This window comes from Carlito syrichta, unplaced genomic scaffold, assembly GCF_000164805.1.
Source record: "Carlito syrichta isolate Samal-C Ts95f unplaced genomic scaffold, Tarsius_syrichta-2.0.1 Scaffold310650, whole genome shotgun sequence".
Lineage (NCBI taxonomy): Eukaryota > Metazoa > Chordata > Mammalia > Primates > Tarsiidae > Carlito > Carlito syrichta.
This window is the reverse complement of record NW_007254746.1, coordinates 457,589-484,778: the sequence shown is the minus strand read 5'-3', so window position 1 is coordinate 484,778 and position 27,190 is coordinate 457,589. Positions and strand designations below refer to the sequence as shown.

Sequence of the window (27,190 nt, the reverse complement as noted above, 5' to 3'; positions counted from 1 at the left end):
AACCCGCAGGCTCAGGCAATCCACTCACCTTGGCCTACCAAAGTGCTAGGATTACAGGCTGAGCCACTGAGCCTGGCCAAGTTTTTCTTTTTAACATAGAACTTTGGTTCAGAATGATAGACAAGTTTCATGTGTAAATGTATAGACTAGCCAAAGAAATTAAAATATGTACACTAGTAACTGCTGCTTTAAGTTTGTCAAGCTAGAAAAGTTGTAATTGCACAGAAATTCAGCATATGAAAAAAATGGAAATTTTTTTCTTTTATTGAAGTAAAATAACCGTTATACTAGTAAAACAGTACAATACAGAAAGTACTATACATTCTTTTATATAAAGTTTAGTTTTGAAAAATCTTGAGTTAATCAAAACTTTGAGTCTTTTATGTGGGATGCTAAAATTTAAGAAACAGAATACAGAAAGTACAATCCTTTGAATAGTATCAGTATTTAGAAATAGAATGTTATTGCCATTAATCAGACTTTTATAAGGTCCAGGAATATTAGTGTTTCATAACTTTATATTTTACTTACAGTTCTCGAGTAGGAGAAACTGAAGAGCTCCCAGAAATCCGTGTGGATGCAGCATCTCCTGGACCTAGAGTAACTTTTAATATCCAAGATACAGTAAGAGATACACATTGCTAAGTAGTTTTTGAATTATGGTATCATACATTCCAAAACACTGATTCCTGCCTATAGTGAAATTATGGAATGTGATGGTCGAAGTGTCTATGTTTTACTGACTAGTGAGGTGCTATACTCATGCCATCATCTGAGAGCCATGCGGCAGGTGTTAGTGTTTTATATGCACAATAAAGACTCTGTAACTGCTTTCTCTTGGGTAGAAAGATTTTTGCTCAATAATTTTTCTTTCAAGTGAGAATTCACATTAAGCTATGTCTTACACAAATGTAAATATGGAATATTAGAACTCAGTTATGTATTTCAGTTAAATATATAGAGAGAGATGGTAGCAGAAACTAGAAGGTCAGTTTTAAAGTTGTATACTTATTTAGCATGTTAAAACTTATATTAAAATGTTTGTTTTTTTGGTATATTTGTCTGCTTTTAAACCATTGTTATTTTTCATGAGTTTTTAAAACATTTTTTTATTATTTTAATTAAGTTGAGATATACAGTACGGGGAAGTACACCACAATCCAGCTGTCCTGGGAAAGGGTATTTTCAGGTACTTATTAAGAACAACATAAATTTTGCTTTAAAACTAATCAGGCACCCTGCAACTTTGCTTTCAAAATGTCTCCCTCATTTCAAACTAAACTCAGTCCTCTGAAATACTTCACATAAAGGTTTAAGATTGTTTTAATTCTTCTTCTCCCTATATATCTCATAAGCTTTTGCATGCATATATCTCAGTATTATACTTCTGTGTAGTTTAATATTATTTTAACCTTCAAAATTAAGACTAAATCAGCATATCAAATCAATTCAACCAAATCATATCCAAAAACCACAATTCATTAGTTATTTGCTCATCTTTAAGTAAATCAGTTTTTCCTCAGATTCAACTACAAAATGAATCTTTTCAGAAACAAAGAATAGTTAACTAGTTTAGATTAGAATCAAACTTAATTCAGAACAGCAAAGTAATCATTGAATGTTATTTTCAGTCACTGATATAAGAAAGTATTTATAACACTATCCATTTAAAAATTATTCTCATGTTCAAAACAGTGTGGGTAATGTAATACATAATCACTTATAATTCATATTTTATATGCCAAATATTTTAAGTATAAATCATAAAAGTAAAAATAAACTTTAAAAGTATACCAGATATATAAATCTTTGTCTAGATTTTTTTCTGTCCGATGACATTTAAAAACTCTCACTTATTCCAAATATATTTTGTTTCTCTTTCTTTACTCTCTTCAAGCTTGAGTCTCAATGTATATTCTAGCATTACACTGAATTCAGTCAAACTGAGTTTTATTTTAGAATTCTTTGTAATATAATTAGCTTGGCAAACTGTCCTTTTTTCTTAAAAAATAAAAAACTTAGAATTAATTTACATGAATTGAGTAGATCTTACTAATTTGGTGACTCTTAAAGGGATTAATATCTGGAGTGATTGATGTTCTGTTTTTTAAATAGCAATGTACTCTGCTTGTAAAAACTGTTGTATAAAAAATAGTAAACTAGATATTGAGATTAGATATTAGATTTTCTAATTGTAAACTAAAATATAGATAAATCTAAAATACATGGGAGGACCAAAAAGAAGCCAGAATTATTTTTTGAAGGGCGAGCCCTTTGTAGTACAGGTTCCCTCACTAGGTAAGTGTTCTAAGAACCCATCAGCATCAATATACCAGCTAGTGTTGTTGTGAGAGGCTGCATTTAGCTTCAGTTCATTTTGGGGGGCCTAGGGTAGGGGGAGTAGAGAGTGTTGCAGTGCATTTGTCCATTTCATGATGGATGATTTACAAACACACCTATCCACACCACACTGAGTAATCAGCAGTTTTTCATCAAAAACAGTTTGACCTCCATGTCCCACCCTCCCTATTCCACTCAATCTTGCTCCAAGTGACTTTTTTTGTTGTTGTTTCCTGGATGAAAAAAGTCCTCAAATGGAAACATTTTGCCAATGTGGTAGAGGTGAAACAGAAGAATGGCAAAAGCACTAAAAGGCATCAAAATTGTTGAATTCAAAAACTATTTTGAACAGTAGAAAAAGCACCTTGATAGGGGTATTGTATCAAATGGATAGTAATTAGAAGATGCCTGAAGTTTAAACATATAATACACAGTTTTTTATTAATAAATTCCAGGTTTATTCCAGGGGTCCTCTCTCGTAAATATAAAACATAGAGACAGTTTATCTACACGAACTTAACAGTTTTAAAAACTGGAAGATGTTCTGACAAAATCTGATTTGCTTGTTTACTCAGTAATACGTATACTATGTAAAGAACACCTGGATTCTGCAAACGTTTGAAATTTTGGTTTTAGTATTTCACTATCCAACAGTAGTATTCACTAGCTTTTAATAAAAAATTTCACATAGATTACCTTGCACGTTATTCTTTACAAAGGCTTATCATTACTCAAGCGATTCTTTTTTTTTTTCTTTTTTTTTGAATGGGAGTCACTCTGTCGCCCAGGCTGGAGTGCAGTGGCACGCTCATGGCCACCACAACCTCAACCTGCTGGACTCAGGTGATCCTGCTTCAGCCTTCCGAGTAGCTGGAACCACAGGCATTCACCATCACACCCAGCTAATTTTTTTAATATTTATTATAGAGACAAGTTCTCGCCATGTTGCCCAGGCTAGTCTTGAACCCATGGGCTCAGGCAATCTTCTCGCCTCAGCCTCCCAAAGTGCTGGGATTACAGACATGAGTCACTGTGCCCCGCCCTCAAGCAACTCTTGAAACTGGGAATCGAAATTAGGTCATAAGAAGTTTTGTTTTTTGATCTACTTAAATGCAGTGGCCTCCTGGCAAAATCCTGAGTTAGTGACATGTTATTTATACAGACTACAGTTATCCCTCGGTGTCCATGTGAGATTGGTTCCAGGACCCCTGTGGATACCAATACCCATGGATGCTCAAGTCCTTTATAGTAAGTAGTGTAGTATTTGCATGTAGCCTATGTACATCCTCCTATATACTCAAATCATCTATAGATTATTCATAATAAATAATACAATATAAATGCCATGGAAATAATTGTTATATTGTATTTCTTTGTTGTTGTCCCATTTTATTGTTTTCCCAAATATTTTTAATCTGCGGTTGACTGAATCTCTATTTTCCTTAAAATACAGCATTTTTAAGTTTGACTGATTGACACGTTTTATTACTCAACTATTTACACATCTTTCTGAAACCCACAAAGGGCTCATTTTTAAAACATATATCCACAAAAAGCATCGACTGGCATGATAAGATAACAGTAGACTTTATACTGACACTGCATGCTCTTCCATCATTAATTGCTCTTGCCATTCTGATTTATAGTTGATCTTATGTGTTTCTTTTGTTTTCTCATGTTATGTTTACTAATTAATATGATAGGTGTTTATAAGGTAAAATTTTATTCTGATTTTTAGCATGTTAGTAATGTGACTTTCTGTGGTTTGATCTTCTGCTTCCTTCCCTAGTGTACCCTTTCATATGTTCATACATGTGACCTTAACTTCAGTTCAAAGTGAGACAATTCAACTCTGGGAGAATTTTAAAATGTTTAAATGTACATATTTCTTCTTCTTTTAATTGAGAAGGAACATGAAATATGAATCGATTAATGTTTTTATTTTGTTTTGTTTTTACAATTAGTTTCCAGAGGAGACAGAACTGGACCTTTTGTCAGTAACCATTGAAGGTCCATCCTATTATTCATCAAATAGTGAAGGATCATGTTCCGTGTTCAGTTCTCCAAAAACTCCAGGAGGCTTTTCACCCAGCATTCCTTTCCAATCTGAAGAGGGCCGACGGGATGATAGTTTGTCTTCTACCAGTGAAGATTCTGAGAAGGATGAAAAGGATGAAGATCATGAGAGGGAAAGGTTTTATATTTACAGGAAACCCTCGTGAGTAACCTTTTAGTTTTAAGATTCTTAGGTTGTATTTCAGAATTTAGAAATGAGCATAAAAAATTTTATATAACTTAGCTTTTACCAAAAAAAAAAAAAAATCTTAATATGCCTAGCTTGAGCGAGACACATCCATAGTTTAGCTCCGTATAGCATTTTTTTTAAAAAAAATTATATGGGTTTATTCAAATCACTGAACTTTAGTTATTTATCCAGGATAATCCTTGTCAAGAAAATGGAAATAAAGGTGTGGTTATGAGTAAATAAAGAAGAGGGCTGTATTCCTCCTGGCATTAAAAAGTAACAGATTGCAAGGAAACAAATAATGGTGAAGTCTAGTTAAGAAAAATAGTAAAGGGAAGTGGTTAACACTGTGGGAAAGATTTTAACAAATTCTTGGACAAATAAATAAGATGAAATCGTGTTAATGAAATAAAAGACATGTGTAGACATGTATACTCAGGAGGAGCTGCGAGGATCTTTGGGAAGCTGATCTACTTTAACCACCCTCAAGTGAGGTTGTGACAGTAATAGTAAGAGTTTCTGGTAATGGTTATGACAAGCTGGCTTAGTATAGGAGTAATAAGAGTGACTGAAATGTAGTCAGTAAGACACTTCAGTCTTCTCCATTCTGAGCTCTAGGAATTCTTTCTTCCTTTTCCTAGACTGAAGCTACTAACGCTTGAATCCGATATGTCAGCATATTTTGGTTTATTCCCTCATTTGTTACATAAGTTGTCATACAGATCTATTTTCTTGATTATTTTTTCATGTCTAAAATAACTTTATTGTTCTAATGTTTGATGGATTGTTGGGTTGGCTGCAGAATTCTAGTCTAATATTTATTTCTTCTCCTAAGTAAGAAAAACTCCATTTTCTTCCAGCGTCAATTTCTACCATTGGCTGGTTGGTGTCCTTTTCAGTTCTGTAAATGTGACTTGGGGTTTTTGTGTGTGTGTGTTTTTTGATATTTTAATGTCTGTTTTCTACCTGTGGTCCAGATTTGAGTCTTTTCTAAACAATTTTTTAAGTGTTTTGGTATTTGTTGAAACATAATTTTTGAATTTAGTTATAGAAAGATTATTTTATAGTTGTTTGGAAAAATTCTCCCCTTTGTCTTCAGTTTTCTCTTCTAATAGCAATCCTGTAATTCAGACAGTCATGCTTCTGGACAGATGATCTACTATCTCTTTTCTTTTCATGTTTTACACTGCCTTTTAAAAAACTATTTAAGTCAGTTTTATTAAGATACAATTTGCATTAGTGTAACTATGTTTTTCAGTGTACAATTTTATAAGTTTTTTTTAAAATTGTAATTTATTTTGGTAAGAACACTTAGAGCATGTGGTCTACCCTCAACATTTTAAATGTACAATACAGTATTATTATCTGTAAGCATCGTGTTGTCCAGTAAGTTCTCTAGAACTTATTTGTCTTGTATAATTGAAACTTGATACCTGACTGATTAGCAACTCCCAGTCTTCCCCTCCCCTCAGCCCCGGGCAACCACCCTTCTATTCTTTGCACCTATGAGTTGGACTGTTTTACATACCTCATGTAAGTGGAATCATACAGTGTTTGTTTCTGTGACTAGCTTATTTCATTTAGCATAATATGTTCAAGTTCATCTATGTTGCATATTGCAGCATTTCTTTATTTTTTAAGGCTGAATAATATTATATATGTATACCACATTTGTTTCCACATCTTGGCTATTGTGAAAAATGCTGCAATGAACATGTGAGGGCTAATATAATCTCTCTGACATCCTGATTTCAGTTATTTTGGATAAATGCCTAGAAGTGGGATTGCTGGATCATATGGTAGTTCTATTTATAATTTTTTGAGGACCCTCCATATTATTTTCCCTGGCAGCTGCACCATTGTGCATTCATACCCACAGTGTACAAGGGTTCAGTTTTCTTCACTTATTTGCCAATTCTTGTCATTTGTTTTTAAATAGTGATCTTAGCAGGGATCAGGCAATATCTCTTTATGATTTTGATTTGCATCTCCCTGATGATTAATGATAATGAGCACCTTTTCATGTATCTGATAGCTGATTCTTTGAAAAATCTCTGTTTAAGTTCTTAGCCCATTTTTTTCATCAGGTTATTGTTTTCTTTTTGCTATTGAGTTGTGGGAATTTCTAATATATTTTAGAAATGACCCCCTTATCAAATATATGCTTTACAAATATTTTATCCCATTCCATGGGTTGCGTATTCATTCTGTTAACTGTTTCTTTTGCTCTGTAGAAACTTTTTAGTTTGATGTAGTTCCACTTGTCTTTTTTTTGCTTTTATTGTCTGTGCTTTGGTGTTATATCCAGGAAACGATTGCCAAGATCAGTGTCACAAAGCTTTTTCCTATGTTTTCTTCTACAAGTTTTATAGTTTCAGGTATTTTGTAGTCTTTAATCTATTTTGAATTGATTTTTATGTATGTATGGTATAACATAAGGGTCTGATTTCATTCTTATGCATGTGGACATACAGTTTTCTGAACACCGTTTGTTGAAGAACATATGGCATTATTTTTCTTTCCTTGTTCTTTTGTATTTTAATAAAATATGTAAAGTAGCCTTTAAATTTTATAATTTTAGAAAATGAAGTTTTCTCCAACATACACAATGTAGTTAATACGTTGATATTCAAACTCCTTAATAGCAGTGAGTATGCCTGTGTCCTCATCACCTTGCACATTGCCTGGTATATAATTGTTACTCAGTACACAGTTGTTGAATAAAATGTGACTCCATTAAACTTAGAAAAACTTAATTAGTATGAGCTAATTGAGTAATTTCTGTGAATTTATAAAATAGTAAAATATATTTACAAACTGTTGCTCACATAACATATTGGAAAATAGTTTGTTAAAAAGACTTCACATTTTATTACAATGTAATGAACAAATTATTCTTTCTCTAGACATACATCTCGTAAAAAGGCAACGGGCTTTGCTGCTGTTCATCAACTATTTACAGAACGCTGGCCAACAACACCAGTCAACAGAAGTCTTAGTGGTACAGCTACAGAGAGGAATATTGACTTTGAACTTGATATACGGGTTGAAATTGATAGTGGAAAATGTGTACTCCACCCAACCACTCTTCTACAAGAACATGATGACATAAGCTTGAGAAGGTAAGAAATTGGTTGAAAAAGGTACATCTAACTTCATCTGTTAAAAATACTATTCATATATGACTGAATTACAACAAACGTCTCCCTATCCCAAAATATGAATTTTGTTGTCTGTTTTATTTTTGAGTCGAGATTTTATTCTGTTGCCCAGCCTGGTGTGTGGTGTCAGAATTATGGCTCACAGCAGCCTCAGCCTCAACCTTCTGGGCTCATGCAATTCTTCCACCTTAGCCTCCTAAGCAGCTAGGACTACAGATGCAGGCCTCCACGCCTGGCTAATTTTTTTTATTTTTTTGCAGAGACAAGGTCTCGCTGTGTTACCTAGGCTGTCTCAAACTTGTGGGCTCAAACAGTCCTCCTGCCTCAGCATGACAAAGTGCTGGGATTGCAGGCGTGAGCCACATGCCCAGGCATAAAATGCAAATTTGAATAGTAGATGAAATCATAGTTGTAATGATCAAGTGGTTATTTCCAATATACAATTTATTTAAACAAGTGCATAGTATTTTCTGGGAATTAGAAATGGATGTTTGACTTAGAGTCTGGCAAATTTGTTAATTAAAATAATTATATCTTTGGAATTCTTTCAACAGGCATGAATTTCTGTCTCTGTCCTTATATACATTTCAGTTTTAAAGAACAATGCTTATGCTTTTTGTTTTGTTTTGTTTTGTTTGAGTTGGAGTCTCACTCTGTCGTCCAGACTGGAGTGCAGTGGCCACTCCCGGCCACCGCAGCCTCGACCTGCTGGGCTCCGGCGATCCTTCCGCCTCAGCCTTCCAAGTAGCTGGAACTACAGGCGCCCGCTACCAAGCCCGGCTAACTTTTTGATTTATTGTAGAGATGAGGTCTCACCAAGTTGCCCAGGCGGGTCTCGAGCCCACGGGCTCAGGCAATCCACTCACCTCAGCCTCCAAGGCACGGGATTACAGGCTGAGCCACTGAGCCCAGCAATGCTTATGCTTAAATGTAATGCTTAGTGGTATCTTGGTTATTGAGAATTTTGATGAGTTCATAAAGAAATAAGAAAGACTGGGAGACAGTTGCACAGAGGCCTCATTCTGAAATGTTGTTTACAATATAACTGCAGCTTTACTATCTGTTTCCATCATTAACTAAATGATGATATAAACTGGCTTAATTTTAGATTATTTTTTCTTTGAATTTTGTTTTGCATTTTTTTCCTAACCTAAAAGTGAACTGTAAAAAAAAAAAAGGTTTAATTGAGTGGATGAGTTGATAGGTAGATAAAAAGAATGACAGAATGCTGACAACAGTTGAAGCTGGGTAATGGGTATATGGGGAATTATTAATAAGACTATTGTGTTTACTTTTTATATGTTTAAAGTTTCTATAATAAACTAGTTTGTAAATGAAGGTTGTATAAAATGAGAGAAAATAAAGACACTTTAAACAGTTAAAATCTCTTACAAGTGTAGTAGTGTTGATAAAAGGATTGACAGTTGCTTTTGTTGTTGTTGTTACTATATAAAGGGTAGTTTCATTTGATTCAACCTAATATGTTCAAGGGAAGTAGTCATGACCTTAAGAAAGAAGAAAGGTAACTACCCTATGTAGTTAAAGGACATTCAACATTTAAATCACTCGTATAAGACATTAAGCAATCTAGCTGGATATACTGATGATCTTTACGTTCTTAACTTTTAAAATAAAGGATTGCATTCCATTTACTATATAAATAAAATTTTGCTTTTACACAAAAGAGATGAATGTATCCTTTTTAAAAATATAAACTTTTTATTTATAGGAGTTATGATAGAAGTTCCAGGAGCTTAGATCAAGATTCACCTTCAAAAAAGAAGAAGTTTCAAACTAATTATGCTTCTACCACACATTTAATGACTGGCAAGAAGGTGCCATCATCTCTTCAGACAAAGCCTAGTGACTTAGAAACAACTGTATTTTATATTCCTGGAGTTGATGTAAAGGTAAAAACTAATTGTCCAGGGTAGAGGATTAGATTATTGGTAGCAATGTTTATTTCTGTCATATCAGGGGGTCCCACAAAAAGCCAGAATTATCTTTTGGAGGGCAGGCCCTTAGAAGTACAGGCCTCCCCCTCTAGGCAAGTGTTCTAGGCACCCATCAGTTTCAGTGTACCAGCTAGCATTGTTGTGAGAGTCTTTTGGCTTCTGTGATTTTGGTTTTGGTTTTTTTTTTTTGAAGATGCTATCAACACATTTCTCCATTTCCTGATGGGCGTTTTACAAGCCCCCTGCCCACACTGCACTGATTGTTCAGCAATTTTTGACCCAAAACATGACTATCATGCCCACCCACCCTATTCATCCAGTTTCCACCTGAGCTACTTTTGTTTCCCTGGATGAAAAAAGTCCTGAGAGAAACATTTTGCCAATGTGGACGAGGTGAAACAAAAAACGGTAGAATCACTAAAAGACCTCAGAATTGACAAGTCCAATAGCAGTTTTGAGCAGTGGAAAATGTGTCTCGATGGGTATATTATATCAAATGGAGAGTACTTTGAAAGTGACTGAAGTGTCAACATGTAAGAATAAGTACACACTTTTTTATAAATAAATTCTAAGTTTTTGTGGGATCTCCCCTCACATATGTTCATTTTTTGCTCATTATATTAAGAGTCTTCATTTATACAGTATTTTTCATGAAAGTTTGGCAGAAACAATTTTTTTAAATTGATATTCATAACACACTTTCTAAACTGTGCCTAGTGCAACTTTATTAAACAACCATTTTTAGATTCTAGAATTATAGACTACTTAGCTGGAAAGGACATTAAAGATTATCTGGAATTACCTTTTTAATTTTCAAAATGAAAAAAAGCAAAGAAACTTGCCGGGATTGCAAAGCTAACTTGTAAAATTTAGAAGTGAGTCTTCTGACTCCTGGACCAGTGGTTTTGTTCCTACCATATTTTCTACATTTCTTGGTTTTCCTCATCTGCATAATTTTAATTTTAAAAGTTTATTTGTTTTGATACAGTTGCATTACAATTCCAAGACACTAAAGACTGAATCACCCAATGCCTCCAGGGGATCTTCCTTGCCAAGAACACTCTCCAAAGAGTCCAAGCTGTATGGTATGAAAGATAGTGCAGCATCTCCTCCTTCTCCTCCCTTACCTTGCACTGTCCAGAGCAAGACTAACACCTTACTTCCTCCCCAGCCCCCACCTATTCCTTCAGGTATTTAAGGAGTATATATTCTAATTTTTGTCATTAAAAAAAAAATTTAGTCATCACCTGCTTGCTCTATTGAAACTTTAAAATGCATATGCTTAAGAAAAAGGACATAGACTTTTCAATAATGACTATTCAAAGTTCATTTACAGAAGTATGAGCCAATTACTTTTGGCTGTTTTTAAAACTGATATTACTTTAGAATATCTGTTATAAAATAAACTTAATATACCAAATAGTTTACTTAATTTTTAGGTCTATGTATATTTAGAAAAGAGTAGTTTTATGTAGTTCAAATTTGGGAGCTTATAATGAGATGGAGGTATCAAATTTATCAATTAAGACAGAGCACATTGGGCTTAACCACACTTATTATCTATTGATGCATAATAGATTACCCTAAATTTAGTGACTTATACCATCAGACATAATTTCTGTCAGTCAGAAATGCAGGAGCACTTTGGCTCAGTGGATTTAACTCATAGTCTTTAATGAGGTTGCAGTCAAGATGTTGGCTAGGACTGCTGTCATTCGAATACTTAACTGGGGTTAAAGGCTAGAATATCTGTTTTCACCATGTCCCAGTTACATGGCTGGCTAACTAGTGCCTCAGTTGTCCCCATGTGGGCCTCATGAATGGGCTTCTTGAGTGTTCTCATTCCACGGCAGTTGACTTCCCTCAAAAGAAGTGATCTAAAAGAGAACATGGCTGAAGTTGCAATATCTTCTATGGCCTAGCCCCAAAAGCACTATCATCACTGTCACATAGGTCAGTATGGGAGGGAACTACACAAGGGAGTGAATACCAGGAGGCAAAAATCATAGACAGCCATCCTGGAATCTCGTTACTGTAACACATAAATGATACCTTACTTTCATGGAGGAATTTCCAAAAAAGAAAATAGTGGCTATACAATAATTATTTGAAAAGATATCACTTGGAAAATGAAATTTGATATGTAAACCTTTAAATAGCAATTATGATGCTAATGACTAAAATTTTTTATCACTTTTCAATTGACAAGACATATCTATATCCATTAAGTGTATGGCAGATATTATCCCATTTTAGAAATGAGGAAAGTTTAAGCTCATACAAGTTGAAAATCTTTCCTAGATTTACACAACTAATGAATATAAGTGTTGAAATCATGAGCCAAAATTAACTAAGTCTTTGTTAGATATTCTACTCATTTTATGAAAGCAGAAATATTTAGTTACGTAGAAAGAAAGATAGATGACATCCCATGTAAGGAAGCATTATAAATATGTACAAGCTAAACATAGGAAAACCTGAAAAAATGTTTTTCTTCACTTGCCACTAAATATTGTTAATGTTTAAGTTCTCTGTATCTTCTTAAATAGACAATAGGACTAATGCTGACAAAAGACTTAGCAAGTTATAAAGTTGAAAAACTGGACCAAAACTTGTTACCTAGAGCAAGTAGGAATAACTGTCTTATATTGTATGTCATTAATCAATTATATTTGTATTCTAACACTAATATATCATTTTCTATCAGCCTGCTGTATTTCTTGCTTTCTTGTAAAGTCTGAGGTGTTTCACCTGATTAAACTTCAATATAATTCTAATTCCTCACAAAGTTTTATGTTTAATTGGAAACTTTTATTAAATTTCACTAAATGGAATTTATTAATATTCTAGCCAAAGGAAAAGGAAGTGGAGGAGTAAAAACAGCCAAGTTATATGCCTGGGTAGCACTTCAGTCATTGCCAGAAGAAATGGTCATTAGTCCCTGCCTGCTAGATTTTCTGGAAAAAGCTCTAGAAACTATTCCGATTACACCAATTGAAAGGAATTATACAGGTAATTCCTTTATATTCTTTATATACTTACTTCCCCATCACATATATTTTATGATCCTATTACATAGAAGATTTTCTTAATGCTATTATATGTTATTATTAACATACACAATTAAATATTTAAAAGAATTATAGAACCAAAAGAGAACTTTAGAGATCATCTAGTGCTCACTTACATATGAAGAAACTAAGTCCTGGTGAGTTTATATAATTTTCTCGTGGCCACAGTAGTTAATGAAAAAATTAACATCCTTAGGTCCTACATTAGTATGTCTCTTGGACAGGAATCTTCTTGAGGGGAAGAGCATAACCACTGTTTTCTTTGTACATTGTTTGGCATAGCCACAGGCAAATGTAAGTTTAGGGGAATGAGCAAGAGGTTTGACCAAGTTAAAAGACTAGAATGATGGGCTACAGAAGCAAATATTAATATTTCCAAGTGTTCATACCTCTGGAATCATTAGCATAAGAGATAAGGATCTCTTAATAAATTATTTGCCCTTGGCCTCATAATAAAACTTAAAACTAAATATTTTAACAGCTATCAGCTCACAAGATGAAGATATGGGACATTTTGAAATACCAGATCCTATGGAAGAATCAACAACATCACTAGTATCATCTTCTACATCTGCTTACTCTTCCTTCCCTGTGGATGTCGTGGTTTATGTACGAGTTCAGGTGATATACCTCATTTATTCCTTTTTGTTTTAAACAAAAACGTGACTGGGCTTGGTGGCTCAACCTGTAATCCTAGCACTTTGGAAGGCCAAGGCGAGTGGATTGCCTGAGCCTGTAGATTCAAGACCAGCCTGGGCAACTTGGCAAGACCTCCTTTCTACAATAAATCAAAAAATTAGCCTGGCATGGTAGCATGTGCCTGTAGTTCCAGCTACTTGGAAGGCTGAGGCGGAAGGATCCCTGGAGCCCAGCAGGTTGCCGCTGGGGTGGCCATGAGTGTGCTACTGCACTCCAGCCTGGGCAACAGAGTGAGATTCCAACTTGAAAAAAAAAAAAGAGAAACGTTTTTCTTAAATTTATTTGAATATTTTAACATTACTTCCCTTTAAAGCTTTCTTAACCTCAGACTCATGGACCTTTATTATGGTGATAACATCTTGGAGGTTGTCTGACCTCTAGAAAGTATATGTAAAATTTTGTCTATACACATGCTCCTCAACTTACAATGGGGTTATGTTCCAGTAAGCCCATTGTAAACTGAAAATAGTGTAAGTCAAAAATTCATTAATATACACCTAACCTACCAAGCAGTATAGCTTAGTCTAGCTGACCTTAAGTGTGCTCAGAACACATCAGCCTACAGTAAGGCAGAATCATCAAACTACAGTGATGAGTAGCTCACGTAATTTACTGAATAGTGTACTGAAAGTGAAAAACAGAAAGGTAGTATGGGTACTTGAAATATAGTTTTCACTGAAGGACTACCACTTTCATACCATTGTAAAGTAGAAAAACAATAAGTCAGAGATTGTCTATATTAATTTCTCTACCAAGAAGATTCATATATCTTTGAGTTTTCAGATTTTAGATCTCATACTTTTGTAGCAAAAATTAAAATATGTAAGTTATAACTCTTTTTAAATCATTTAGTGGCTTTTTTTAGTTTTGAGTCAGAGTCTCATTCTTTCACTCAGGCTGCAGTGCAGTGGCATGCTCATGGTCACCACAGCCTGGACCTGCTGGGCTCAAGTGATCCTTCCACCTCAGCTTTCCAAGTAGCTGGGACCACAGGTGCACACCACCATGCCCAGCTCATTTTTTATTTATTATAGTTGCCCAGGCTGGTCTCAAAGCCCTAGACTCAGGCAGTCCTCTCACCTTCACCTCCCAAAGTGCTGGGATCACAGGCATGAGACACCACTCCTGGCCTAATGCTTTTTTTATTATGGCACCTTTGTTTGTTGCAATTACAGTTCCTTCTGTGCACATATAAAATGTATTAAGATATAAAGTCAATAAGTATCTTTGTTAAAATATTTGCTAAGAGTTACATAGTTTTTATATAACATTTTATTTTAAAATGCAATCCTATCAGTGGGCATTTGAGTATACATTAGCATCTGATTAAATCTATTTATTAAGGAGAATTTGAAAACTACTCCTCACCATACTTTAGGACCTATTTTACCTTCGTTTAAAATCTTACAATCAATTTTAAGAATAAAAGAAACACTAATGGTCATGTGTTTCAGATATTTTCAATAATAGCAGTTAGGCCAAAAGAGCTTCAGTCTGATATTCTGAAGTTTATCACCAGCTTTTTTGAAGGTCTGATGAAAACACATAATGGACTGCTTGAATGTTTATAAGACCTTTGTTATTAATACAGTAATATTTTTTAAAGGAAATAATTCTACTTATGTTAACATTTAAAGATTTGATTATGGACAAACGATATGAGGATAAATATGTTTAAGGTTCTGGATTATCTAAATGTCTAAATACAGTTGTCTCTCAGGATACTTGGGGGACTTGTTCCAGTACCACCCTGCCATGTATACTAAAATCTTCACATACTCAAGTCCTGCAGTTGACCCTGCAGAACCACGTATAGAAAAAGTCAGCCCTCTGTATTTGTGGGTTTTTGCATCACAGAATGTTGTATCTTCAGTCCATATTTGGTTGAAAAAAACCTGCATGTAAGTGAACCTGCACAGTTCAAGCCTATGTTGTTCAAGGATCAACAGTATTTATTGCTCGGAGATGGCTCCTCGGGTATTTAGCTTTTAAAAAATGATACCATTTTGTTAATGCATTTTGGTTTACATATCATGCTTCTGTTTGAAAAAGCTAGGACAGTAAACACAAAATCTTTAATTGTCAAGTGAGTAAATATGATATACATTTGGCATATGTGAACTGAAATGAAAATTAAATGGAACTTTTGGAACAAAATGAATTTTTTTTTTTTGAATCGGAGTCTCACTCTGTCATCCAGGCTGGAGTGCAGTGGCCACCCCAGCCTCGACTTGCTGGATTCAGGTGATCAATCCTTCCTCCTCAGCCTTCCAAGTAGCTGGAACTATAGGCATGCACTACCACACCCAGCTTATTTTTTGATTTATTGTAGAGAGAGACAAGGTCTCACCAAGTTGCCCAGGCTAGTTTCAAACCCCTGAGTTCAGCAATCCTCTCACCTTGGCCTCCCAAAGTGCTGGGATTACAGGCTTGAGCCACTGTGCCTGGCCAACAATATGAATTTTTTTAACTATCCAGTTTCTAAAAACATTTGTTTGGCTTTCTGTTATTTTTAGCCCTCACAAATCAAGTTTAGCTGTTTACCAGTATCAAGAGTAGAATGCATGCTAAAGCTGCCATCCCTGGACTTGGTATTTTCTTCAAACCGAGGAGAACTGGAAACTTTAGGGGCAATGTATCCTGCAGAGACTTTATCCCCCGGAGGTAATGCTACTCAGAGTGGAACAAAAACCTCTGCTAGCAAAACTGGAATTCCAGGTACAGAAACATTCTTTTATTCCTCTAGTATAAAGCCAAATACTATTTTAAAATAAATATTTGTAACAACTATGTATTAATAAATATTTTTAAGTAAATTTGGGAAAGGAGAACATTTGAGATTTAGAGTATTTATAGAAAAAAATCAATAGTTGAACAAAGCTTTGAATATATTTCATTTGTTACTTGAATTTGAGTACTCATTAGTTTGTATTTTTACTGAATGGCATTTTGATTTTGGCTTGAACATGTATACTACAGGCATTATGAAGTAACTGTTGTATAATAATCCACACAGAATGTTTTATGTTGAGCTATATTTTATACTCAAGAGTAATCAATGTTACAAATGGAAAGTAAAAGATATTATTATCTTACAGGAATTTCTTATCACACTGAATTGAAATTATATCAAATAGCATATTTTATTTTTAAATGGCAGATTTTGATATCGGACTCAGAATTGTTTTGTTTTAAAACAATTGATTTTCTGAGGAGAGATTGGTACTCTTCACTAGGTTAAACCTGGGTGCCATTTCTACACTAAAAATTGATTAGAGATCACAAATGCAAATGATAGATTTATTGAATACTTTTAACAAGAGACTGAATAGATTAAAAATTCCTAAGAGAACTGTAATATCATTAAAATGTTGGTTCTTAGCCATGGGTGATTTTGTCCCCATAAGATATTTGGAAAAGTTAGAAGACAGTTTTGTCACAGCTGAGGAGATACAACTGGCAGCTAGGAGGCAGTCCAGAGATGCTGCTAAACATCTGACAGTACACATGATAGTCTCTCCCCTCCTAAAATTACTGTATCTAGCTGAAAATGTCAGTAGTGCCAAGGTTGAGAAAGCTGCATTAGAATGAAAAAAATAAAACTTTAAACTCCATTTTTTAAAGAGTTTAAAGGCAGTAGAGGGGGAACAACCTTCTGATTTGGAAAGATATACAGCCTAGGTGTTGAGTCTTGTTTTTTAAGCTGTCATCTTAAATTCAGAACTTTACCCTAATCTCATCAAGCATCAGTAGGAAAAACTATTACAAACTGGCTTGTGAGAAACCATTTCAGAATTCAGTCAATAATTTTTTTTCATAGATAAATGGAAATTATTTATATGTCTAATGTAGTATTTACTTGTATTACTAGGAAAACCATTTGTTTTGCTCTGTGAATCTTTGAACGTTTTTACCACCCAATAGGAAAACAAAGAGGTTGATTTTTTTTAGAAGTAAAGGTTTTGCTAATGTGGTCACCCATCATCTAGCACTTAGCTCCAAAATATTGCTGCTGCAGTTGTGTTGTCAGCAAAATATTGGAGTGGTAGTACTGGTTTTTGAAAACATATTTTCAGATTATGAAAGTAACTCATTTATTCATTAGAAAAAATTAGAAAACAAAAAAGTACTAAAGATGAAATGAAAATAAGAAATGATATACCTCTATTATAGATAACCAGTGTTATCAGTTCTTACTCTGTAGCATTTTTGTAGCAATACAATCTTTTTCCTAGGCAGAATTGAAATATGGCCTCTTCTCCTGTGTAACTTTCTAAAATTTCAAATATTATGTTTTACCAAATTATTAAATATTCTTCTATAAAATAACTTTAATAGCATTATGATATTCCATCATTTTGATCATATGTTTGAGATTCCCTGGGTTTTCTGGTTTTTTTTATTTTTATTATAATACTCAAAGGAACATCTTTGTATATAAATATTTATAAACAGATGTCTTCTTAGAATAAATTCTTAAAAATGGAATTTCTAAGTTAGAGAATATGAACATTTTTAAAGTGTTTGATACATTTGCTCTCTAGTAAGACTAAGATTTCTACACTCTCACCACGGTGTACATGGGCACTAATTCATTGTACTCTTCACAGAGCTGCTTTAAACTTTTTTTTTAATTTTATTTTACTATATGCGGGGGGCCAGCCCCTGCAGAGAGATTTAGGGGGTCCCTGGGAGATGTGGTGGTATCAGCGATTATTCTGGAGAAATAAAGAGAAAGAAACAGACGGGGGTGGGGGGAGGAGACTGGACTCTGTCTAGTGGAGATGCAGTTTAATGGGACAAACCATAATCCTTTTATCCCAGATTTTCACAGGTTAAATCACAAGACTTTCACGTGAACACAAAGCCAGGTGGATGAGGGGCGCCCCCACCCACCAGGTGTTTTCTCAGGCATGAGGAAGGACAATCCCAATTAAATCACAAGACATTTACATGAACACAAAGCCAGGTGGATGAGGGGCGTCCCCCACCCACCAGGTGTTTCCTCAAGCCTGAGGAAGGACTATCCCAGAATTCTCTCACTGTTTCTCATGCTTGGTTAATATTCCTCATAATATTCTAATAATCAATAACTTTTAAAACTTATGTATACACAACACCTAATGACTAACTTAAATCCTAATTCCTTTTTATTTTACGCTAATTCTACCTACACTATAAAAACTCTTAATTATAGCCTCAAACCAGTTCCTAAAGAATGTGGCCCAGTCAAAAGATCACGCTGGGCCGTTTTTAGGAACAATTGATTACAATCTCTTAACAAAATGGCTGCTCTAAAATCCTATATCTCTATTTTAACTTTTATAAAAGTTTCTAATTTCTAATTTTAATATATAAAGCTCATCCTCCATAAAGCTTCTAAAAATAAAACCCAAATATAAACTGTAAATTATATTAAAGCCAAAACTGCAAATGTAGAAAATGGAAACAATGAAATTTCCAAAGTTAGCTGTATTCTTATTAAATCTCAAAATATGCTTGATCCTGCTTGAACTAACATAATTCACTGACGTAGCATAACCTATTCTACAATACTTTTTATGAATAAAATAAATTCAATTTCTATAATAAGTAAAAAAAACCCTACACTAACTGTAGCTAAAACCAGTTTAAAAAAATGCAGCTCAATCCAAAGTATGTACTGGGCCCTTAGAAATGTGGCCCAGCCCAAAGTTTGTGCTGGGCCATTTCTAATAACTCTAGATAATTATCTATATTATTAAAGTTGAAACAGCACTCACTTTATATATATATATTATATATATATATATATTAGTGTATATATATATATACACTAATTCTACAAATATACTTTTAAATCTTATAAAAAAGCTTGTACCATATTAAAGGCTCCCAAATGTGACCTGAGTTTGAACTGTGTTAAGTTTAAAGCCAAAACCACAGTCTGTGAGAAATGAGAACAAGGGACTCCTAAAGTAAGCCATGTCTGTCGTACTTTCAGAGCTTTATGCTTAGATCTTCAAAGTTCCTTCTAATGAGATGTGCTAAATAGCAAAAAAGGAGGAGGGAATGGGCCAACAGCTCTTGAACACATCCTAGTGGTCTCAGGGTCCACAAACCACCTTGATCCCTAACATTCAGGTGGGCCTCCGTGGCCAGCTCCAAACAATTATAGAAATGTGGGTTACAAGTGATGATTACCTACATAAGTAGGCTGCATGCAAATGAAGTTTGGGCTTCTGACTGGCCCGTACTCCCCCTAGTAGTGGACCAGGTGCCCTTTGTATTGTCACATTCCCCTCACCCTCCCTCTCTCCCTCCCCTAGCAGTGCCCAGAAACTGCTGATCTCTCCCTTGTGCTTATGTTCAAGGCCTACTTATGAGTGGGAACATGTTGTATTTAGTTCTTTGTTTCAGTGATCAATCACTTAGTATGATTTCCAGTTCCATCTAATTTGCTGTGAAGTATATGATTTTGTTCTTCTTTATGACTGTGTAAAATTCCATTGTGTATATGTGCCACATTTTCTTTATCCACTCCACTTTCAATGGACAGTAGGGTTGGTTCCATGTTTTTGCTATTGTGAATAGTTTGGCAATAAACTTGCATTTGAAGGTACCTTTTTTGTAGAATGATTTATGTTCCTCTAGGTGTGTTCTCAGGAACTTGATTGTATGGAAGGCCAATTTTTAGTTATTTTAGGAATTGCTTTACTGCTTTCCATGGAGGTTGAACTCACCAACAGTGTAGAAGTATTCCTTTTCTCTGCACCCACACCAGCATCTGTTGTTTTTTGATTTATTAATTATAGCAATCCTTACCAGAGTTAGGTGGTATTTCATTGTAGTTTTGATTGGTATTTCAATGATGATTAGCGAGGCTGAGCATTTTTCATGTGTCTGTTGGTTGCTTGTATGTCATCTTTTGAGAAGTGCCTGTTCATGTCCTTTGCCCAGTTTTTAATGGGGCTGTTTGTTTTTTTCCTTTCACTTCATTTGAGTTCCTTGTAGATCCTGAATGCTAGGCCTTTGTCAGATGCATAATTTGCAAATATTTTTTCCCATTCTGTGTGTCTCTTTACTCACTTGATTATTTCTTTTGCTGTGCAAAAGCTTTTCAGTTTGATGAGGTCCCACTTGTCTATCTTAGCTTTTATGGCATTTGCTTTTGGACTTGGTCAAGAATTCATTGCTTACTCCGATGTGTGTAAAGGTATTTTTTACATTTTCTTCTAGAATTCTTATAGTTTCAGGTGTTATGTTTAGTTCTTTGATCGATTTTGAGTTGATGATTATATGTGTTGATAGGTAGAGTCCAGTTTCATTCTTCTGCATGTCGTCTGGCACCATTTGCTAAATATGGTCTCCTTTCTCCATTAATTGTTATCAGTGACTTTGTCGAAGATGAGTTGGTTGAAAGACCATGTTTTTGCTTCCAGAATCTCTGTCTTGTTCCATTGGCCTATATGCCTATTCTTTTATCAGTACCAGGTTGTTTTGGTTACTGTAGCCTTGTAATAAAGTTTAAAGTCTGGACATGAGCTACCTTCTCCTCTGTTCCATTTGCTGAGGATTGTTTTAGCTATTTATGCTCTTTTTTGATTCCATATGAATTTCTGTATTGTCATTTCCAGGTCTGAGAAAAATGATGTTGATAATTTGATGGATATCTTGACAATATAGATTCTTCCAGTCCATGATTATGGAATGTTTTTTCATTTGTTTGGGTCATCCTTGGTTTTCTTTGAGCAGATGCTTTGTAGTTCTCATTGTAAAAATCTTTTATTTCTCTGGTTAGGTGGACACCAAGGTATTTCATTTGTGTGTGTGTGTGTGTGTGTGTGTGTGTGTGTGTGTGTATCTATTGTGAATGGGATTATGCTTTTCATTTGGTTTTCTGCTTGCTTGTTGCTGGTGTATAGAAATGCAACTGTCTTTTGCATGTTGATTTTGTACTCTGAAACTTTACTAAAGTCGTTCATCAGTGCCAGGAGGCTTTTGACAGACTCCCTAGGGTTTTCAAGGTATAGAATCATATTGTCCACAAAGAAGGATAGCTTAACTTCCTCTTTTCCTGTTTGTATACCCCTGATTTCCTTCTCTTGCCTGATTGCTCTGGGTAGGACTTCCAGCACTATGTTGAACAGGAAGGGTGAGATTGGGCATCCTTGTCTTGTTCTCATTCTGAGGGGGAATGCTTCCAGCTTCTGCCCACTGAGAAAAATGTCAGCTGTGAGTTTATCACAGATGACTCTTACTGTTTTGAGAAATGTTCTTTCTATACCTAGATGCTCAAGGATTTTTATCAAGAAGTGATGCTGGATTTTGTCAAATGTTTTTTCTACATCTAATGATATAATCATGTGGTTCTTGGTTTTACATCTATTAATGTGCTGAGCTACGTTTATGGTCTTGCAAATGTTGAACCAGCCCTATGAAGCCCACTGGTCATAGTAGATGATCCTTGAAATGTGTTGTTGAATCCAGTTTGCTAGAATCTTGCTAAGAATTTTTGTGTCTGTGTTCATTAAGGAGATTGGCCTGTAATTCTCTTTCCTTGTTGGGTCTTTGCCAAGTTTGGATATCAGTATGATGTTAGCTTCATAAAATGAGTTAGGGGAAATTCCATCATTCTCAATTGTCTGGAATACTGCCAATAAGACTGATATTAGCTCCTCCTTATATGACTTGTAGAATTCAGCTGGGAAGTCATCTGGTTCAGGGCTTTTTTGGTGGGAAGATTTCTTATGACTGAGTCAACTTCCTGGATTGCTATTGTTCTATTTAAAGTTTCAGTTTCTTCTTCTTTCAACCTTGGGAGGTTGTGTGATATCAGAAAGTGTTCCTTTTCCTTTAGGTTTTCAAGTTCATTTGCATACAGGTATTCATAGTAATTTCTGATCATCTTTTGAATTTCTTCAGGGTCAGTTGTGACTTCGCCTTAACTTATTTTTAATAATTGTCAATGTGATAGATTAAAATGAGATTTTATTATTTTAATTTGCATTATATTAGTTTATTGGCTATTTGGTGGGAGAGGAAGTAAATATATGCCATACCCAATTCTCTTTTGGATCGCTCACCTTTTTCTTAATGGCAAAATGTCACATAAATTATTAGCATTGAAACTATTATAGCAGTATATATGCACTATGCTAGAAATAGGTAGTGGCAAGAATGTGAAATTTGAAACTCTTTTTATTTCCACATTTTTTGATTCTTTAGAGAATAACAACAATGAATAGCACTCTTTATTTTATCATCATAAAACACTCAAGAATAAATATATGTATATAGGAAGTATAAATTGTGACAATACCTATTCTTTCAAAGGATCTTTACTGAATGTCTTTGTGATCTGGGTCAGTGCTAGGGTTTAGGTATACTGTAATGAATTTAGGTAACAAACATGGTCCCCTGCTATTGTGAAAACTAAACTTGATTTGGAGAAACAAATAATAGCTAAGCAAGCTTACTTTAAATGGAAATATGAAGTGGGTAAGTATGAGTTAGCCAAGCAGAGAGTTGGAGGGATGAGTACTCCAGGTAGAGACTACAAAATCCATGAAGCAGAAAAGAGTTTGGCAACTCTGAAAAACAAAAAGAAACAAAAAAATTATTATAAGTAGATTGGCATAAGAAAGGTTTAAAAGGACAAGAAATAGACAGATCACAATCTACAATTTCAACACAATACCCCTTAAATTACCAACATCATTCTTCTCAGACATGGAAATGACAATACAGAAATTCATATGAAAACATAAACGACCACGAATAGCCAAAATAATCCTTAGCAAAAGAAACAAAGCAGGAGGTATCATACTTCCAGACTTCAAACTTTAAGCCTAAAGTAATCAAAACAGCCTGGTATTGTTACAACAGCAGGCATATAGACCAATGGAACAGGATAAAGATTCCAGAAGCAAAGTCTCAATTTCTCAACCAACTCATCTTTGACAAAGCCTCCAACAGCCACCACTGGGGAGAGGAGAACCTATTCAGTAAATGGTGCTGGCAACACTGGCTGATCCAACATGCAGAAGATCGAAACAGGATCCCTACCTATTCCCATACACAAAAATTAGCTCTGAATGGATCAAAGACCTAAACGTAAAACCTCAAACTATAAGAATCTTAGAAAATGCAGGAGACACCCTTATGGAAATTTGAAGTGGCAACCAATTCCTGATCAGAATCCTAAATGCCCATACCATAAGAAATAAGAAAAGTGGGCCCTCATCAAACTGACAAGCTTCTGCAGAGCAAAAGAAATTATCAAGAGAGTAGAGAAACAGCCCACAGAATGGGAAAAAATATTTGCCAACTATATATCTCACAAAGGCCTAACATCTAGTATCTACAAGGAACTCAAACACACCAAAAGAAAAAAAAAAAACAAACAGCCCCATTAAAAAGTGAACAAAAGGCATGAATAGACACTTCTCAAAAGAAGATACCTGGGCAGCCAACAGACACATGAAAAAGTGCTCAGCCTCACTCATCATCAGAGAAATGCAAATCAAAACCACATTGAGATACCACCTAACCCCACTAAGAATGGCCATTGTTAATAAAACCAACAACAGATGCTGGCAAAGATGCGGAGAAAAAGGAACACTTCTGCACTGCTGGTGGGAATGCAAACTAGTACAACCTCTTTGGAAAACAGTGTGGCAATTTCTGAAAGAACTAGAAATTGACCTTCCATATGACCCAGCAATTCTCCTATTGGGAACATACCAATATATTTGAGGAACTCAAATCATTCTACAAAAAAGATACCTGCACACACATGTTTGTTGCAGCTCTGTTCACAATAGCAAAAACATGGAACCAACCATGCTGCCCATTGAAGCTGGACTGGGTAAAAAAAATGTGATACATATACACAATGGAACATTATGCATCCATAAAGAAGGACAAACATATGAACTTGGCAGCAACTTGGATGGATTTAGAGTCTATCATACTCAGTGATCTGTCACAGAAACAAAGAACAGAGTACCATATGTTCTCACTCATAAGCAGACCTTGAACAATTATTGTAATACTATAAGAAAGGGATTGCCAGTATTAGGAAACTGCTGGGGGGTGAGGGGGGATTGGCTGTTGAGGGAAACTGCTAGAGGAGGGAAGGGCACACCTCATCTACAAGGGTACCTGCATAATCAACATTTATATACCTAACCCTGAATTGTATCCCACATCTTCAAAATAATATTTTTAAAAATTAAAAATAAAATAAAAATCACACACACACACACCAAAAATTTGCCAGATCATGTGGAAAAGAGCCAACTTGTGGGGAAGCCAGTGAAAGGTTAAGCAGGGAAGTAGATATGACTCAGACTGAAGGTTTTAGAATACCAGTCCAGCTGCAGTGTGGCAGTTGATTAGAGTGGAAGAAAGCAGGTAGAAAGCCATTTCAGTGATCCAGACAGTCAATGATTGCTTAAGCTAGAATGGTAGCCATGAGATGGAGGGAAATGGATAAACTGTATATATGTGAGATGTAAAAATGATACAGTGATAAATGGTGTGATAGAGTCAGGAATGGGAAGAATGACAAAAAACTCCTAGGTTTCTGGTTGAGCTACTTGCATGAAAGTGTTTGTGGGGAACACTAGAAGAAAATTCAAGGAAGGAGAAAAGATCAGTTTTATACATGGTAAGCTTTAAATGTCGGTGACCCATTCCAGTAGGAGATGAGGTTGGCAGTTATAATATATAAATCCAAGGGAGGTCTGGTCTGGAGATGTACTTTGGAAGCACCAGCAAAATCATATAATGATCTATTTACATGGTCTTGTATTTTTTATGTTTAAAAGTATATTTGAAATTTACCTGTCCATTCCTAGTAAATATTGCCAATAAAGACCCTTGACTTTTTAACAGAAAGAGGTCTTTTACTTTCTGTATTCTTGTGCCTTGCTCCACTGTTACCTACTAAAATGTAAACTCCAGGTTTATGATACAGATTTTTTATAGTTTATTCTTCTCCACCTTTGCTTAAAACCTCAACTCTTGGGCCTCTTCTTCCTGCTTTGGAAGAAAAGGAGAAAAGAAATAAGAAAGGCCAAACATATATATACATATATCTGTATAAGTGTGTATGTGTATATATACACATATGTATATACATATATATGTGTGATTGACAGAGTATTCAGCCCTGGTTAAATTAATTGCAAAATACATCTAAGTCCTCATTTCCATTTTAAGAATTTAAGTGTGTTGATCTGTTAGAGTGCTTCCATTTTATTCTGTATTTGATTTTGATTTTTGAGAACATGTAGTGATTGGCTTTCTCTTCTTGTGTTCACTGCAGGCTCATCAGGATTAGGCAGCCCTCTTGGCCGAAGTCGACACAGTAGTAGTCAGTCAGATCTGACCGGTTCTAGCAGTAGTTCATCTGGCTTGAGCTTCACTGCATGTATGTCTGACTTTTCCCTTTATGTATTTCATCCATATGGAGCAGGAAAACAAAAAACTGCTGGCCTTACACCTGGATCAGGAGGATTAGGTACACTTTGGATATCTGTGTCTTTTTCAAATTTATAACATATTTTCAAGCTTTCTTTTCATAAATTCTAAGGGATATAAATCAAGTCAGAAGCCTTTTATATTTTCCTCTTTTGATAATATCTATCTTATCTCTACATACTAAGTAGAAATATACAATAAGTAATTCAGGCCAATTCATTCTACAAGAATTTTAAAATTCACAATATTTTCTAAGTGATATATATAACAGTAATCTTTTGGAATATCAGAAGCTACACATTATATAAATGTTTAAATGTCTTACCAAATCACTGTTCATTTGTATAAAAAATTATGTTCTATATAAAGTAAAATTTTAAAGTACAGGGGTCACGTTTGTTAATTTTAAGTGAGACTATTATTTAAGTCAATTTAGTGAAATTATATTTCATTGGCATTTTAAAGTCCAGATGAACCACTACAGATGCATAGGATATTATTATTAATGAGTATCTCCTAACTTGTATGTAAACAAATGATGAAGACACATACTTCATGTCAATTCTAATTCTTTTTGTTGAAGAAGGGTTGCAAAAATCACCAGCTATATTTATGGGCTTGAACCTATTAAATAGTTGTAGGAATGCTGTTGCTTATTAGATAATTCTGCTTAAAGTTTTTACCTCACTTGAGTTATTTTAATTCCTAGCATATTACATTGCATTAGATCATTTTAATCTAACTATACAGCTGTGTGTGTATAAATGTGAGATTTTTTTTGTTATTTTTTTTAAGGGAATGTTGATGAGGAACCCACTTCAGTCACTGGTCGAAAAGATTCACTCAGTATAAACCTTGAATTTGTTAAAGTGAGTTTGTCTCGGATAAGGCGTTCAGGAGGCGCCTCATTTTTTGAAAGTCAGTCTGTAAGCAAGTCTGCAAGCAAAATGGACACTACCTTAATAAATATATCTGGTATTCAGTTTTATAGTCTTTATTCAAGATGTTGTTTTCCAGAATTAAATAATGGTCTCTGATTTTAAATTGTTCAAATATTAAGTATGCTTAATATTAAGCTTTCAATGATAATCTGATTTAAAGGAGAGGAATGACAGTCCAGCCTACTGTACTATCTCAGTCCAAGTAATCAGTGTCAGAAATATGATTTCTAGATAAGTACCTTCCAAGAGCCAAAATGAACCTAATTAAACCACTAAGCATTGCTTTTCTTCACTTCTTCACTTCTCTAAT

The 27,190-nt window shown here is 34.7% G+C and overlaps 1 protein-coding gene across 1 annotated transcript in view; it reads left to right on the top strand.

Moving 5' to 3' along the window:
* Nucleotides 1-27,190, top strand: part of KIAA1109 (KIAA1109 ortholog) — a 219,682-nt gene that overhangs the window by 174,406 nt on the left and 18,086 nt on the right. The window contains exons 63-72 of the mRNA XM_021717738.1: nt 534-624; nt 4,305-4,558; nt 7,492-7,707; nt 9,476-9,656; nt 10,690-10,891; nt 12,552-12,713; nt 13,254-13,393; nt 15,988-16,189; nt 25,785-25,979; nt 26,735-26,914. Coding sequence (XP_021573413.1) covers nt 534-624; nt 4,305-4,558; nt 7,492-7,707; nt 9,476-9,656; nt 10,690-10,891; nt 12,552-12,713; nt 13,254-13,393; nt 15,988-16,189; nt 25,785-25,979; nt 26,735-26,914 — 1,823 coding nt within the window. The remainder of the gene's footprint in view (nt 1-533; nt 625-4,304; nt 4,559-7,491; nt 7,708-9,475; nt 9,657-10,689; nt 10,892-12,551; nt 12,714-13,253; nt 13,394-15,987; nt 16,190-25,784; nt 25,980-26,734; nt 26,915-27,190) is intronic.